We start from the raw sequence: 17905 nt of genomic DNA, 5'->3' as shown, positions 1-17905 counted from the left end.
CTCCTCTTGTATTCAGGTTGGAAAGGTTGCTTCACCATCTTGCAATCGGATTCTGTAGAGCTATACCCCTATAAGCCTATACGGGTACGTGGCCGTTTCGTTAATTTCGTGCAACCTGCGTTTCCGTTTGCACGGCACAAATGGTTCTCGACTAACTTAGATATCCAGCTCCCGGCGCGACTGCCACGCAGACACGCTGCACGCCCTGTCCTGCCATCCGTTACCGCACAAAACCATGACGTGCCTGGGTTCCAGCTATCCCTGTGATGATATATCCGGTTCCAACGTTAAGCTTTTTCATTGCCATTTTGTCACATATTGCAGTAGGGGCAAAAGTGTCATCTTAGACAACTACTTAACACCGTTAGTGGTTAAATTGCACTAGAGGGCCAAATAAGGAACCAACCAAACTTTATATGTCAAGAAAAGAAGAATTTTTATTGTCAGGGCCAAGAAAGGAAGACAAATTTCAGCCAGGGCTAAATAAGAAATTCTCTCTAAATTTATTGATAAGTAACTTTTCGTGGCGTCAGCATCCATGAATTCCTATACATGCTTGCCAGTCTGATGAAAGTGAAATCAAGGACTGTATGTTTAGACGAAAATTCTCGGAAAGCAACAATTACGCATAGGTTGACCATCTGGAGCTAACTGTAGCGTCATAGTCCCCATCTCAATCAAACATTCGAGCAGCCTTTAGACTAAAACGCAGCCAGAGTTTTTGAGGGGATAGAGACAGCAGCAGCACAAGCATGGCCATTTAAGGTGCTGTCATAAGCTTTCAGGAGACACAAAAACCAGAGCCAATTCTCTAGCCTAGGCGCCTAGCCATGGATCCTCCCATGTCTTGCAAAATACTTGCCACCATACTCATGATGGCCACCGCGGCTGCACTTGTCTCCGAAGCCGCGGATCTGCCATCGCTTGAAAGACAAGCAAGAGCGCTCCTCGCGTGGAAAGCCACGCTCAACAATGAGAGCCAAGACTCATTACAATCCTGGGGAAACATATCAGCACCTTGCAGTTGGCGTGGGATTCGATGCGGTATGCACAAGCTGCGCCGGCGCCGACCACTGGTCACCAGCATATCTCTACGAGGGATGCGGCTGCGAGCGAAGCTGGACTCCCTCGACTTCTCCACCTTGAGAACCTTGACAAGCCTCGACCTCTCGCACAATGAGCTTACCGGGAGCATCCCTTCGAGTATGGGGCTCCTCACGGAGCTCGAGACTATGCTTCTGCACGCAAACAAGATAAGAGGCTCAATTCCACCTGCTTTCGCAAACCTCACAAAATTGCGTTTCCTGTTTCTCCAAGAAAATCAACTCTCTGGTGAAATTCCAAGGCAAATAGGAAAGTTGAGTAATCTTCTGAGCCTGAACTTGTCGAGCAACCACTTGGTTGGTCCTATCCCTTGTGAAGTAGGCCACCTGAGGCACCTGGTTAAATTAGATTTATCTCAAAATGTCTTCTCCGGCCTAGTATCCTTCTGCCCACCTAACTCATCCATCCAAAATTCTATGGATGACTTTCCATCGCAGTATGTTCCAAAAGTAAACCTAGGAAATCTAACTATACTATCGATATCTCGTAATAACTTAGAAGGTCCCATTCCCAAAGATATAGTGAATTTCTTTAACTTAAAGTACCTAGACATCAGCCACAACAACTTTTCAGGTTCAATCCCGAGCCAAATAGGTGGCCTGACCAAACTCACAACCTTGTACCTTTACCATAATCAATTTTCCGGCTACATCCCCCGAATTATAGGTTCTTTGGTGAACTTAGAGGACTTGAGGCTCAACAATAACACACTATCAGGTTCCATTCCAACCAATTTCTGGAATTTGTCTAAGCTCGTGGCCTTACACCTTCACCGCAACCAACTTTCTGGGCAAATTCCTTCGGAGATAGGTGATCTGGTTAACTTAGAAGACTTAAGGCTTAGCTACAACACACTAACAGGTTCCATCCCAACTCATTTGGGAAATTTGACCAACCTCAGTACATTGTACCTCGGCCAGAACCATCTTCGTGGGAAAGTTCCCCAAGAACTAGGTTATTTGGTTAACATGCAGGACTTGCAGCTCGCTCTGAATAACCTAACAGGTCCCATCCCAAACAGCTTAGGGAATTTAACTAAGCTCACTTTCTTGAACCTTAATTTTAACCAACTTTCTGGACACATTCCTCAAGTACTTGGCAAGTTAATGAATCTGGAGATGTTCGGAGTTTCTCGCAACAACCTCTCTGGGGACTTGCCATCGGGCCTTTGTGCAGGAGGCAAGCTACAGTTTTTCACCGCGGATGGAAACAACTTGGTTGGACCCTTGCCAACAAGCTTGTTAACTTGCAAAAGCCTAGTCAAAGTTCGCCTTGAAGGAAATCATCTCGAAGGAGATATCTCTGAGATGGGAGTTCATCCGAACCTTACATATTTTGATATCAGTTCAAATAAACTATTTGGTAGATTATCTAATCATTGGGGCGAGTGTTACAAATTGTCCATGCTACGGGTCTCAAACAACAATATTACCGGAGTCATACCGACAAGCATAGGGCAATTGTCTCAACTGGAGATACTTGATCTTTCCTCAAATAAACTTGAAGGACAGATTCCACAGGAAGTTGGCAATATAACAATGGTGTTCAGTCTGAGTCTTGGTAATAACTTTCTGCAAGGAAGTATTCCACGGGAAATTGGCTTCCTAAAGAATTTGAATTATTTGGATTTGTCATCAAACAACCTAAATGGACGCGTACCAGGGTCAATCAAGGATTGTTTCAAGCTTCGCTTTCTGAAGCTGAGCCATAATAACCTCAATGGCAATATTCCTATAGAACTAGGAATTCTGTTATACCTACAAGATTTGTTGGATCTAAGTGACAACTCTTTTTCTGGTGCTATTCCTAATCAACTGAGTGCTCTCAGTGCAATCGAAGCCTTGAATCTTTCACACAATACATTGAATGGAAGTATTCCACAATCATTCCAGAGCATGGTCAGCCTCTTATCCATGGATGTTTCATACAATGAACTAGAAGGGCCAGTGCCAAAGAGTAAGCTCTTTGAAGAAGCTCCACTTGAATGGTTTATGCATAATAAGAAATTATGTGGTTTGGTGAGAGGTTTGCCTCCTTGTGACCTTACTCAAGGTGGTCAGCAGGGAAAAAGGTCTAGAGGTACTTTAATAGCAATAGTGACAGTTGTATCTTTTGTGCTTATCATGGCACTAGTAACGTTGCCATGTATAAAGAAGAAACCCAAGGCAGAAAGTGTAAATAATATGCGACAAACAAAATTGTTCGTCTTGTGGAACTTCAATGGAGAAGATGTGTACAAGAAAATCATTGACGCAACAGAAAATTTCAGTGACACTCACTGCATTGGAACCGGAGGAAATGGGTCGGTCTATAGAGCTCAGTTACCAACAGGTGAGACATTTGCAGTGAAGAAGATCAATATGACTGAAGATGATGAGCTATTTAATCGTGAAATATACGCGTTGATGCATATTCGACATCGCAACATTGCAAAGTTATTTGGCTACTGCTCTGCTACTCGGGAAAGATTTCTTGTGTATGAATACATGGATAGAGGTAGCTTAGCAGCATCCTTGGAAAGTAAGGAAACTGCAGCTGAATTGGATTGGACGAGAAGGTTAAATATTGCTGGGGATGTTGCTCATGCTTTGTCTTATATGCATCATGATTGCTTTGCACCCATAGTGCATAGAGATATAAAAAGCAGCAACATTTTGCTTGATGTTGAGTTCAGAGCTTGCATCTCTGATTTTGGTATAGCAAAAATACTAGACGTGGATGCATCAAACTGCACAAGGCTTGCCGGCACAAAAGGTTATCTGGCCCCAGGTAATATTATATGCTTATGCCGATTCAACAAAATAATAATCATGTGGTAATTTCAAACACCAGTCTATTTTTCTTTAGTTAACGCAATTTACATTAGCATCCATTTTTTTTATCAATTCACACATATGAAGAGTTGTCAAATTTAACTCCCCAATGTGGTGTTTCAGAGCTTGCGTATACAACAAGGGTGACAGAGAAGTGTGACGTTTATAGCTTTGGAGTACTGGTTCTGGAGCTGTTTATGGGACATCATCCAGGAGATTTTCTTTCGTCAATGGCCAATAAATCTACGCCATTCGAGGACTTTCTGGACATCCGGCTCCCCCTCCCTGAAGATGAGATTGCAAGTGAAATAATTAACGTGGTTGGGGCCGCTATTTGGTGCCTACAACCTGATCCATCGCAGCGCCCAACGATGCAAGAAGTAATCAACGTGTTCTCTACAACTAAAGGATGTGATCAATATCTTGATTATCTACACACCGACATAGCCATCCCTGCCTCCTGGTAGTGAATGTTCATTTAGCACATTGTTGTTCATTTGATTACAAACTTTTGTAATGCATCATGTGTATGGTACTAATACTTTATGCCATTCATAGCTGGTTGGCTATCAGCTACATACAAATCTTTGTATAGCAAAGCTGCTACTATTTATTCAAAACATTAATAAAGATTCCATTTACATCCACTGTCAGATTAAATGATATATATCATTTTGGGGCCATTGCTAGATGCTCAAGCCTTTAAATTTTACCACTACTTGGGGCTGCAACAAGATCCACTGGTAGATTTTCAACAAGGATGTGATGGGTATGGGGTACAATGAAGCACCACTTCATGTGATTTGGAAAGAATAAAATTGCAAATGATGCATTTTTTTCCTCTGTGTGGCATTAGATTTTTGAAGTTATATACTAGCAGTGTAGATTGTTTCTTCTGGTTTCAGAAGCAGTATCGGAGACTGAATAGAAGAATAAAGATAGAGCTCTCGACATTTTAGTTTTGGTCTATTAATGGTATGATTCATCTCAAACCAGAAAGATAAACTCTCGATGATTATTTCTTGTAATGTTGTGCACTTTCTATGTATGCTTCAAGTACTAATCAAGTGGTTTCCAAGGGACACAGGACAAACAATGATAATTACAATTTTTCATGTTAAACGTACAGTCTATTTGATCTGCGCCCACTGATTAATTGCTAAGCACATCATGGCTTGAGTGCTCAACTGTAATTGAGGGCCACCGAAGCAATGATGGCATGTATATATGAACGTCACAATGAATCGTGAATGGATGCTGATAGCGAACCTAGCTAGTCGACACATTCAAAAGCTTATCCTATAGTATGCCATCTAGATAAGAGCTAAGATAGTGAACTTAAGCGAATAAAACAAACATAAAGCAAAATAAATGATAGTGAACTTAGGCGAATAAAGTGGACCTAGTGATTTACCATATATATCAAGATGAACACAGGCCGAAGCGACTCAATCATATCAGAGTTCAGGAAACAAATAGGAATCTTCCTTTTTTAGGAAAAGAAAAAAGAAAATTTCTTCCTCTCGGTCACTGCGTACTTATTACAGTGTCTAAGAAAGCAATAGACCACGTATGAAAATCAATCATACATAAGTTAGCCCTATGTTGTATCTAAAGTGTGTTTGCCAGCCGATGAACCCAATGACCATGTTTAGACCAAAGTCCTATCGCCCATAGGACTATTAGCCGTGCGCAGTCTGCGTTCATCAAAGGTCGACATATCCATGAGGGAGTCCTTTCTCTCCAAGAAATCGTCCACGAAACCAAGTCCAGGAAACTTAGGGGAGTTTTCCTGAAATTGGACTTTGAGAAAGCCTATGATCGGGTGAACTGGCCCTTCCTCCGTGAGGTTCTTCTGGGCAAGGGCTTCGAGCCCGCTTGGGTCCATAGGGCCTTGAGTTTGGTCTCGGGGGGCCAAACTGCTATCTCCATTAATAGAGATATTGGGAACTACTTCTGCAACGGGCGCGGGGTGCGTCAGGGTGACCCCCTCTCTCCCATCCTCTTCGACTATGTCGTTGAGGCTCTTGCTTCCATCTTGGACAAAGCCAGAGGGGCGGGCCACATTGTGGGAATGATTCCTCACTTGATCCCTGGGGGGGTCTCTCATCTGCAATATGCAGATGATACTATCATCATGTTCCAACCTGACGATTTGGCGTTGGCCAATCTTAAGTATATTTTACTTTGCTTTGAGAACATGTCAGGCCTCCGGATCAACTTCCATAAGAGCGAGGTCATGGTGATGGGTGTGGAGCCGGGGGAAGGCCAGCGGATAGCCCACATGCTTAACTGCAAGCTGGGCTCGTTTCCGTTCACCTACCTGGGGCTTCCGATTAAGGACCCGCGCCCTTACTGCGGCGGATTGGGGTCCGTTGACGGCTAAGGTGGGCAAGCGTACCGACCCCTGGATGGGGAAATTGATGTCCTCGGTTGCGCTTTTGACGCTCATTAACGCCTGCCTATCTAGCATTCCGCTACATGCCATGGCTGTCTGCTTGCTAGGCGAGGGGACACATGGGTCGATGGATCGCCACCGTGCCCGCTTCTACTGGGAAGCCAATAGTGCCAAACGAAAATACCACTGGGTGAGGTGGTCGGCGATTTGCACGCCAAAGAGCCTTGGAGGGCTGGGCATTATAGACTCGCGCCTTATGAACGCCTGCCTATTGGTCAAGTGGATCTGGAGGATCTACTCTGGGGAGCAAGGTCTTTGGGCGGATATCCTGAGGAATAAGTACCTCAGGGATAAGGATCTGATGTTGGATGATCACAGCCCAGGATCCCAGTTCTGGAATTCCATACAAAAACTTAAGCACATGTTTCGCTTGGGAGCTAAAAACAGTGTTCGCGATGGCAAGACGACAAGTTTCTAGCGAGACTGGTAGCAGGGGTCGGGACCCCTATGCGACCGCTTCCCCACGCTTTTCGCCGTTGCCGTGCCTCTCGGTTGCCGCTGCCCGCACCGGCAGCACCTGGCACCTCCCGCTCCGCCGTGAGCTTGGGCAGGGAGACCGGGTGGCCTTGGCCAATCTTCTTAGGGAGGTTCGGGTGCCTCTTCCCTCGACCTTACCAGATCAGGTATATTGGGCCTTAGAATCTTCGGGGAGATTCTCGGTGCGCTCGCTGTACCTCAGACTTTGCTAGGGAACCACCTCGAAATACTTTAGTGACCTCTGGAAGCTCTCGATCCCCTTAAAGGTACGGATCTTCCTTTGGCAGCTTGCTAGGAAACGCCTTCCTTCTAATGAGAATATCCGGCGGCGTAGGGGGGCGTCCTTGGGTCTTTGTGCCTTATGTGGGGAGGTTGAAGATAACAATCACATCTTCTTCGACTGTCCCCTTGCTCGGTTCATGTGGAGTGCAGTTCGGGAACTGCTCGGCCGTTCTTGGAACCCTTCGTGTTTCGCGGATATCTTTAGGATCCTCCACGCTCAACGGAGACAATCCAAACGGGTTCTTTGGATGGCGTGCGCTGCTTTGCTTTGGACGCTATGGAATCTTAGGAACAAATTCTCGATCGACGGGGTTTCCCCCCGCCAACCTGCTGATGCCCTATACAAAATGTCTATGTACTTGCAGGTGTGGAAGCTAGTGGCTAGGAAGAAGGACCGCGAGGCTGTGGAGTGGGCAGTCACCCGGATCCGCACTCTCCATTCGACCATCAGAGACCGCGATAGCGACTAGCGACCCCTCTCTGGTGGCTCTGTATCTCCGGCGTTAGGCTTCGGTGGTATCGGGGCACCCTCCGGCCTTGTGTGTGTGTCTGTGCTTCAGTTTGGGGGCGGTTTCATGCCCGGATGTTGTCGGTGCGTTGTAAGACTTTGGTGTTGTTGGCTATGTACTCTGCCATTGGGGCTTTATTAATTTAAAGTCAGGCTCTGCTCGAGCCTTTCGTCTAGACCTAAGTCCTTGGAAGCAATATTTACACTTAAGTTGACCATTTGGAACAGACTGTAGCGTCATCATCTACATTTGCAATATTCGAGCATTTATACTAAGGACGCTAAATACGCGCGGGCGTGTCAGCGTTAGCCCACACGCGCTGGATAAGGTAAGTTGCCAGGGTAATTTTGATGTGGGCCCTGTCAGTTTTCACTTTGCGTTTTTTTTTCTCGAGAAAATCCATCACTGTCGGTCCCTGGTTCGCCTGGCTGACATCCCCTCGTGCCAAAATCAGCACGTCCGCGCTATACAATTGGGGTATACTAATACATGGCCATAGTTACTAAAGGGACAGAGACATCAGAAGCACTAGCGTGACCATTTAAGGTGCTGCCATGAGCTTCGAGGAGACGCAAAAAACAGAGCCAATTCCTATCCTAGCCTAGCCATGAATTCTTCCAAAATACTTGCCACCATACTCATGATGGTCACCACCACAACACTTCTCTCGGAGGCCGCGGTTGTGCCATCGCTTGAACGACAAGCAAGAGCACTCCTCTCTTGGAAAGCCACACTAACCAACGAAAGCCAAGACTCCTTACAGTCCTGGGGAAACATCTCGTCATCGCCTTGTACTTGGCGTGGCATCCGGTGCGCAAAATGGCGACACCCACCGGTGATCACCAGCCTCTCTCTACGTGGGATGCAGCTGAGAGGGACGCTGGAGTCCATCGACTTCTCGTCCCTGAGTACGTTGATGACCCTCGACCTCTCACACAACCAGCTCACTGGGAGCACTCCTTCGAGTATGGAGCATCTTAGGGATCTCCACGCTCTGCTTCTGCACTTCAATCAGATAAGAGGCTCAATTCCACCTGCTTTAGCAAACCTCACAAAGCTCACAACCCTGGGTCTCTCCAATAATAAGCTTGTAGGATCGGTTCCTCGAGAAATCGGGAATTTAGCAAGGCTGAAAGAGCTCAACCTTAGTGTAAACCAACTAGAAGATTATATTCCAACTACTATAGGAAACCTAACACAGCTATCTACTCTGCATCTTCATACTAACAAGTTCATTGGATCCATACCTCCAGAAATGAGTAATTTGGTAAACCTGGAAGATTTGCAACTTGGGTTGAACCAACTTGCAGGTTCCATTCCAACAAATTTGGGAAATTTGACTAAACTCACCATGTTGTATCTCTGGGGTAACAACTTGTCTGGCCACATCCCTAAAGAACTAGGTCGTTTGATAAACATAGAAAGCTTGGCGCTTCATGACAACATGCTGACAGGTCCCATCCCAGACAGCCTAGGGAATTTGACAAAACTCAGTTTGTTGTACCTTTTTGATAACCAACTTTTTGGACGTATCCCTGAGGAGCTAGGTTATTTGGCCAGCTTAAAGGACTTGGATCTTAGCAACAACACACTAACAGGTCAGATACCAAATGGCTTGGGGAATTTGACCAAACTCACCACCTTTTTTCTATGGGCTAACAACTTGTCTGGCCACATCCCGCAAGAACAAGGCCGTTTGATAAACATAGAGCGCTTGGATCTTGATGACAACATACTGACAGGTCCCATCCCAAACAGCCTAGGGAATTTAACCAAACTCACTATGTTATCTCTTTTTACCAACCAACTTTCTGGCAACATCCCTCAAGAACTAGGTCGTTTGATAAACTTAGAGCACTTGGATCTTGATAACAACCTACTTACAGGCCCCATCCCGAACAGCCTAGGGAACTTGACCAAACTCAATTTGATGTACCTTTTCCGTAACCAACTTTCTGGACATATCCCTCAAGAGCTAGGTTACTTGGCCAACTTAAAAGACTTGAATCTTAGCAACAACACACTGACAGGTCCCATACCAAATGCCTTGGGGAATTTGACTAAACTTGCTAAATTGTACCTTTATAGTAACCAACTTTCCCAGCATATTCCTCATGAAATTGGCAAATTAAAGAGTCTGGTGGAGTTGCAACTCGCTTTTAACAACCTCTCTGGTGCCCTACCACCCGGTCTTTGTGCTGGAGGCCGGCTACAAAAGTTGACCGCTACAAACAACAATTTGATCGGACCCTTACCTACGAGCTTGCTAAAGTGCACTGGACTAATAAGGGTTCGCCTCGAGCAAAATCGTCTCCAAGGTGATATCTCCAAGATGGGAGTTTATCCGAATCTTGTCTATATTGATATCAGTTCAAATAGACTATTTGGCCAACTCTCCAAACGTTGGTGTTCATGCTTCAAACTTACTATGATGCGTGCCTCGGAGAATAGTATTACTGGAGTCATACCACCATGCATCGGAAAATTGCCTCAGCTGGGGATACTCGATGTCTCATCAAATCGACTTTAAGGACAAATCCCACCTGGAATTGGAAATGTAAGAGTAATGTTCAATTTAAACCTCAGTAACAACTTGCTACAAGGAAGTATACCACAAGAGATTGGATCCTTAATAAACTTGGAATACTTGGATTTATCATCGAACAACTTAATAGGGTCAATAAGAGGGTCCGTTGAGCATTGTTCCAAGCTTCGCCTCCTGAAGTTGAGTCGTAATCACCTCAATGATGTCATTCCTATAGAACTAGGGATGCTAGTATCCCTTCAAGATGTTTTGGATCTAAGTGATAATTCATTTGATGGCATAATACCGAGTCAGTTGGGTAGTCTCAACATGCTTGAAGCCTTGAATCTTTCACATAATTTCTTGAACGGGAGCATCCCACCATCATTTCAGAGCATGATCAGCCTAGTATCTATGGATGTGTCGTACAACAAACTTGAAGGACCGGTTCCGCTAAGCAGGTTCTTCAAAGAAGCTCCAGTCAGATGGTTCGTGCACAATAACCAAATATGTGGTGTAGTGAGAGGTTTGCCCTCCTGTGAAACTACTGGAAGTCATGAACAAGATCATAAATTCAAAGTTGTTTTATTGACTATAATTTCTGCTCTTGTTTCTTTTGTGCTTATCATGGCAGTAGTGATGGTGCTGCAATATAAAAGTAAGAAATCAATTGTAAAAAGTGTGAATGAACCACAGATTACAAATCTGTTCACAATCTGGAACTTTCACGGACAAGATGTGTACAAGAAAATTGTTGACGCCACAGAAAATTTCAGCGATATACACTGCATTGGAAATGGAGGTCATGGGTCAGTGTATAGAGCTCAGTTACCAACAGGGGAGGTATTTGCAGTAAAGAAGGTTCATATGATGGAAGAGGATGAGATATTTATTCGTGAAGTAGATGTGTTGCTACATGTTCGACATCGCAACATTGCAAAGTTATTCGGCTTCTGTTCTGCTCCTCAAGGGAGATTTCTTGTCTATGAATACATGGATAGAGGAAGCTTGGCAGCATCTTTGAAGAGCAAGGAAACTGCAATTGAATTGGTTTGGACGAGGAGGTTAAATATTATTAGTGATGTTGCTAATGCTTTGTCTTACATGCATCATGGTTGCTTTGCGCCCATAGTGCATAGAGATATAAAAAGCAGCAACATTTTGCTTGATGTTGAGTTCAGAGCATGCATTTCTGATTTTGGTATTGCAAAAATACTAGATGTGGATGCATCAAACTGCACAAGGCTTGCCGGAACAAAAGGATATCTTGCCCCAGGTAATACTATATCCTTACGTTGATCAGAAAATTAATATTCCAAGGTTTGTTTGTCAAATCTAACTCTCCAGTGTTTGGTATTTCAGAGCTTGCATACACAACAAGGGTGACAGAGAAGTGTGACATTTATAGCTTTGGAGTACTGGCTCTAGAGTTGTTTATGGGACATCATCCAGGTGGTTTTCTTTCATCCATGGCCAACAAAAGTACGCAACTTGAGGATTTACTGGACATCCGGCTCCCTCTTCCTGAAGCTGAGATTGCAAGTGAAATATTTACACTGGTTGCGGTTGCTGTTCGGTGCATAGAACCTGATCCGTCACACCGCCCAACGATGCAAGAAGTAATCAAGGTGTTCTCTACAACTGAAGGACCTGATGATTATCTTGATTATCTGCACACTGACATTGTCATCCCTTCCTGCTGGTCGTGAGTGTTATTTGTGCACATTGTTGTTTCTTTCTTTTGATTACAGACTGTTTGTAATACATTATTTGTATGGTAGTTTGTTTCTGCATTGGCCCCATGTCATGTACTAATATTACTAGTATAAGGCATGTGCTTTGCGCGCATGCGTTGCTATACAGTTCTAGTTACTTTGTCATGGAAATACATCAAACTTGGAATGGAAGGCAGCATATATGGATTGCTAATCTCGTGTAGATTATACCTACTCCCTCCGGTCTCTTTTAATTGACTCGAATTTAGTACAACTTTATACTAAATTTGAGTCAATTAAAAAAGAACGGAGGGAGTATTTTCTAAGATTTTATCTTGTCAACCTATGTACTATTGCATCTTTTGTAAATTGTACTCATTGGATTGAGTTATCAGGATAAATGAAAAATATCAGTGTTTACAACAAAATGATTCTATATTGCATACACGTCCAATGGCTCAACCTACCTAGAAAATGATCTATGCTCACTCCCTAGTCCTAGGATATCTCCTTTTCTTTTTTTTTCTTGAGAGAAAGGGGTGCTTCAAACATTATCAGAAGAGTTAGTCATGTCATGTACAATCAGCTCATAGAATTAACAGTGACATGAACCCAGCCAGGTTTCACTAATCCCCAAAAACCTGGACAAAGAAGCTAAGCTCATGAGCAGCTCTATTGTACTCCCTTCTAATCTTGCTGACTTCAAAACCCATTTAATCGATTATTCAGGTAGTCGATCTCCTAGTATAAGCTCCAAAGGCTGCCCAGTTTACACAATGTAACTTCTGCATCAACTGTGTTGTCGTATTCCAAACAGTAAAGGACTGACACAAATTACTGGCAAGTTGAACAGACCCTCCTGTTGCAGGGATGTTTCTGTTGTATGCTAAAACTCAAAGATGGTGCATGTATGTGTGAATCCCAATGGCTCTGTATCAGGTAGCATTGCCTCTTACAATCTACCAACATATAGTGGTTTGGACAAAAACACAAACACCTTGCGTGCAAGAAAAAAAAAAAAAACAGAGAAATCTAACGAGGTACAGCCAGGCAGATCTCAAATTCCTATGTGCAATATGTGAAACTTGATCACCGTTAGCAAGAAGAATCACGTGTGCAGCATTCTCATCTCATGCAAAAGAATCGTCACAAAATTCACAAGCAACAGAAAAGATAGGTAACCAATAGGAGAAGCAACTTACATGTGGCTTGTGGCAATATGGTCAGCTAGTCATAGAAGAATGCGCAGCTACCATGAGACCGGACCTAGCAGGCTTCAAGAAATTTCGAATCTGATGCGAGCCTGCAAGGAGATGCTGATGGAGCGGCAATGTGGACGTGGGGGGCGAGCTGGAGGTGGTGGTGGCATGGAGGGGAGGTTATAGAGGGGATGGACTCATGGACAGATGGAGGTGGTGTTGTGACACGGGCCAGCGAGATTGTGTAACAACGCCGCCAGGGGATGCTTCGGCGTGAAATTAATTACAATAATAGAGAAGCCAATAACGCTCTCCCCCTCATAGCAAGATAAGCAAGTGAGAGTGGCGACCATGGACGCGACGGGTGGTCGAGCCCTGATCTCCCTCCCTGAGCCTCCCTGCGCTGGCCGAGCCCTGATCTGGATTCCTCGTCGCGTCCTCTCTCCGTCCATCCAGCAGGCCGGCGCTGCCGTCGTCTGTGCCGAGGCGGACGCAGTCCTCCTCGCCGGTGAGTCAGCCTCCGCCGTTGCTGCTTCCGCCGCCGTCAAGCTCCTCTGCGACCCGTCCGGATCCCGCAGAAGCCGCCTTCTCCCGTCGTCGCTCAGTCTGCCTCGCCTCCCCGCCCTCCCGCCGTCGAGCAGGTTGGCTCTCGCATCCGCGAGCGCATGAGCGCGCGGCTGCCGCCGGCCACCCCTGCGTCCAGCAGCGCAGCTGCTCCCTCCTTCCACCCCGCTTAGAAGAAGGAGCGGGAGATGTGCTCCAGCAACCCCGCGCCGTCGGTCCAATCGTCCACTCCGCCGCCGCCCTGTTTCGTCCCATCCAGCAAGCTGCCGGCTGGCGGCGCGCTCGAGTCCACGGCCACGACAACCCAGCCTCTGGTGCCTGCGGTGGTGCTTGCTGAGGCCGCCCTCACCCGCCGCAGGTCAGACCCGGCCGTTGGTGGCCAGATGCGTCGTCGTGCCCGTCAGTTCTGCAAGCGCCCGCTCGACTCCAAGGCGGCCTTTCTGGCTCCGTCCCTGCCGCCCTCCGGCCTTGCTCCCCTCGCCGGTGCCACCTGTGGCCTGCTGCCGATGTCCCCGACGATGTGCTCTCAGCCCCGGCCGGCTGCATCGACGTCCACCTTGATCCTGCCTGAAGAAGTTCCCGCACCTCCTCCATGCCCGCCTCGTCCTTACCACCGCAATAGGACCGTGACGGTGGCTGTGACTCCTACTGGTCCTCGCTCTTCCGACGGGCTGCTCTACGACCCTGCCGTGCTGGTCGAGGGGCTTGGGTCCTTATCGCTGCCGCCGGTTGCCTCGGGTGGCCATGCCGAGGTGCCCCTTCTTGAAGAGGATACTCTACCGGCCACGAGCTTGCTATGGGTTGCTTCTTTGGGCTTTGATGATGATGACGACGACAATGGAGAGTTGGCTCCAAAGTCGCTGTTGACCTCCACCACTGGCACCGTTTCCAGCGAGGTTCGTGGCAGCGCTGATTTGTGCCATGTTGAGGGGGCGCCAACAGAGCCCTGTGGCGGCCTCTCTGTTGCTCCTGCTGCTCTTGGACAAGGCGAAGGTTGGGTAAAGGTGGGTCGGGGCGGTCGCCCTGGCCGCGAGCCATCATCGTTGCTTCGGGAGGAAGGCCTCGAGCGTAGTATCGCCTTCAAACGTTGGGCTCGTGGGAGATGCTTTCGGTGCCTCGAGCGTGACCATCAGGTCAACACTTGTCGTGAGCCATTCAGATGCATTCGTTGTCGTCGTCCTGGTCATCGGGAGCATTTTTGCCGTGCGCGCTTTCCCGCTGCTCGTTCTCCCTCTCCTGACACTCGTGCTCGTTCTCCGAACGCACATGCTCCTTGTAGGGGGAGCGCCTCTCCATCTGCTCAGCCTCGTCGTCCCTCGGCGTCCCAGAGTTGGGTTGAAGTCGTGTGCCGCTCGTTGTCGCCTGCAACATTGTCGCCAATGCCCTCTCCTAAGTGTTGCGAGGAGGTCAATGTCAACGCCAATTTGGACTCTCGCCTTCAGTGTCAGTTTGCCTTGTTCCACTTGGCTCGACACCGTGCACGCCTCGTTTCCACTTGGCTCCGTTGACCAGAAGTCATCGATTGTGGAGGAAGAACATTTCTATAGTTGTTTCTCTCCTCGTGATAGTCCCTGCCAGTCGCCGCAGCGTGTTGTGTTGGCTGCCTCTGAAGGCGAAGGCATAGATGGTACCTTGACTCCGGTGTCGACTGTGTCTTCTCTGCTGAGTCAGGCTCTTGGCTTTGAGCTGTGTGAGGACCCTTCTCCTCCTCTTCCGGTGGTTCACCTTCATGTGGACTCACTTGTGACCTCGAAGGTGGCTTCCGCACCACCGTCGGTGGAGGCAAGCCGTTGTGGCGATAAAGTTATCGAAGTAGGTGCTTTGGCACCTAACTCTGATGCGTTGTTTGCTAGTGAGCTTTGTGACCTCCTCGCTAGGTTGGAGGCAGCTAGCCCTGGATCTAGCAAGGAGATTGCTCGCCTCCTAGAGGAGAAGTCTTCGAGGGGCAAAATCCAGAAGGTGAAAGACTACCTTAGGAGCAGAAGCAAAAATAGTGGCGCCACAAGAAAGGAGATCGCAGTTAGTTGATGGATGATTCTCCTCTCTTGTATGAAAGTTTGTGGTTGTAGGAGTTATTTGTAGGTGTTGCTGCCGTTCGTGGTTGGTGGTGTTGTGGATGTTGCTAGCATCTGTGGTTCGTGGTGTTGTTGTAACGGTTTTTTCGCCCGGTTTCCCGTTAATTAACTGGGCATTCCTCTACTTAATTAATGGATTGGGGCAAAGCTTTTGCCCCCCTTTCAAAAAATGCTTCGGCGTGAGCTGGAATGAAAGAGATTGGCCAGAAATAAAACTGGTTTTACATTTTGCTTCAGGCGGCGAGGACTAAAGGGAATTTCTGAGACCTGGGTTTGGGTTCAACTGGACCCGATTAAGGTTACTTCAGGTAATAAGTGATGTTTTGCCACATGAGAGCGTATGCTTCCTTTATTTTAAAATACATGTTAGACACATTTAAAAAATATTTAAAAAAATGAAATAAAAAATTTGCACGTACATCTTCATGTGCTACACGCTTACAAAGTCGTTTCATGGAAAATCGATTTGTCATGTGGCGTGTGTAAAAACGACAAAATTCGGTGTTGAAACAAAACTTATCAGAAGATAAATTTTCTCTTTTTCGCTTAGACTACAAAAAATATTATTTTTTCGTGAAACTTGATGAATACACATATATTATGGGGATGTACATGTAATTTTTTTGTCAAATTTTTTTAACACTTGGAAATATGTTTTTATGGTAGAGGGATCATATGCATTCGGGAGCCGAATTGAGTTTCTGATAAAATATCAATCTCTAAGTTATAAAAAGAGTAAAATACATGAGGGGTCATCAAACTTGTCAGCATTGTTCGCTATGGTCACCATACATAAAAATACGCTATTTACGGTCATCAGATACGTAATGTAATTCAACTAGGTCACTGGTCGTCGTAGAGGTACGTACGTGAACCGTGGTAGGGTGTTGACCAGTCCACCCTTTATGTTTCATGCGGAAAAGCCCCTCATTTCTCTCTCTTTCTCTGTCAAACCGCTCAACACTAGTTTCTGTTTACCACAAACCCCCAAGCCGAAAAACTCCCCTCCGAGGGCACCCCTGGGCAGTGGGCACTGGGTATGCGGAAGAAGATGGCAGCGTCCTCCTCCGCCCTTGCCGCCGGCGGCTCAGCGGCGGGAGGCCGGCCAGGCCCAAGGCGGTAGAGGTAAGCCGCACGTGTAGGAGCTACACGCAGGTGAGAGGGCCGGCAGCCGGGACGGAGACCTGCGGCGCCCTCCCTGACCCTGCAGTACTGCGGACCGGAGCTGAGCATACAAGGCCTCGCTTCTAGGACGGAGGCAAACACCGTCTTCATCGTGGTTTCCGGAAAACACCGTAGATCCCGAGCTTCAACATGTACCGCATTGTAACCGCCTCGACGGCGCGCCTCCCGTGGTCTCCTTCGACGACGCTGGTCAACGGAGCACCGAGCACCTCCCCATATAGGCCACAGATTAGATGGTCGCCATCGACGGCACGCTCGCCTGCCTCCACGCCGTGAACCTGGGAGGAGAAACGTTTGAGTGAGCGCAGCAGTACATACCTCCCTAGTCCCTATCTACCCCATTGAATCTCCTTGAGATCTGAGCCCGTTCTCGTTCGAGCTGGCCGCAACATCGCCCTCCGGCTCACGACCGGCTCCCGCACGGGCATGCATCCACGCCGGATCTATAGGAGCTCGACGCGAAGCGTGGCCCCACGCTCGAGCAGCTGAGGACATGTCGATGAGACGATAACCCTCCACCTTCAATGGGTCATGTCCGAGGCCATGACGGTAGCGCGCCAGCTCCACCACTTCGGCAAGGATCGATTCGCACACGATGTCGATGCTGCTGAGGTCGACGCGCGCCGGCATCCAGTTCAATGCCGTCTCCCTCTTTCCCTTTGTAATCGTCGCACCGCCGTTCCCGTTTTGTCCATGAACGCCCGCACCAAAGGTGTACCCATGATACGTCTCCGACGTATCGATAATTTCTTATGTTCCATGCCACATTATTGATGATATCTACATGTTTTATGCATACTTTATGTTATATTTATGCATTTTCCGGCACTAACCTATTAACAAGATGCCGAAGAGCCGATTCTTGTTTCTGCTGTTTTTGGTTTCAGAAATCCTAGTAAGGAAATATTCTCGGAATTGGACGAAATCAACGCCCAGGGGCCTATTTTGCCACGAAGCTTCCAGAAGACCGAAGGAGTCACGAAGTGGGGCCACGGGGCGC

General features: G+C 47.0%; 1 protein-coding gene and 1 pseudogene across 1 annotated transcript; both read left to right on the top strand.

Moving 5' to 3' along the window:
* The first annotated feature begins 828 nt into the window (after positions 1–828).
* Positions 829–4558, top strand: LOC127300129 (uncharacterized). Its single transcript, XM_051330205.2, has 2 exons — positions 829–3873; positions 4041–4558. The coding sequence occupies exons 1-2, from the start codon at positions 831–833 to the stop codon at positions 4382–4384; spliced, it is 3387 nt and encodes a 1128-aa protein (XP_051186165.1). The 5' UTR covers positions 829–830; the 3' UTR covers positions 4385–4558.
* A 3644-nt stretch (positions 4559–8202) lies between these two features.
* On the top strand, positions 8203–12053 carry LOC127300128 (uncharacterized; annotated as a pseudogene).
* Positions 12054–17905: the final 5852 nt, after the last annotated feature.

This window comes from Lolium perenne, chromosome 5, assembly GCF_019359855.2.
Source record: "Lolium perenne isolate Kyuss_39 chromosome 5, Kyuss_2.0, whole genome shotgun sequence".
Taxonomy (NCBI): Eukaryota; Viridiplantae; Streptophyta; class Magnoliopsida; order Poales; family Poaceae; genus Lolium; species Lolium perenne.
Note: the sequence above shows the minus strand (reverse complement) of the source record. Positions and strands in the feature narration are given on the sequence as shown.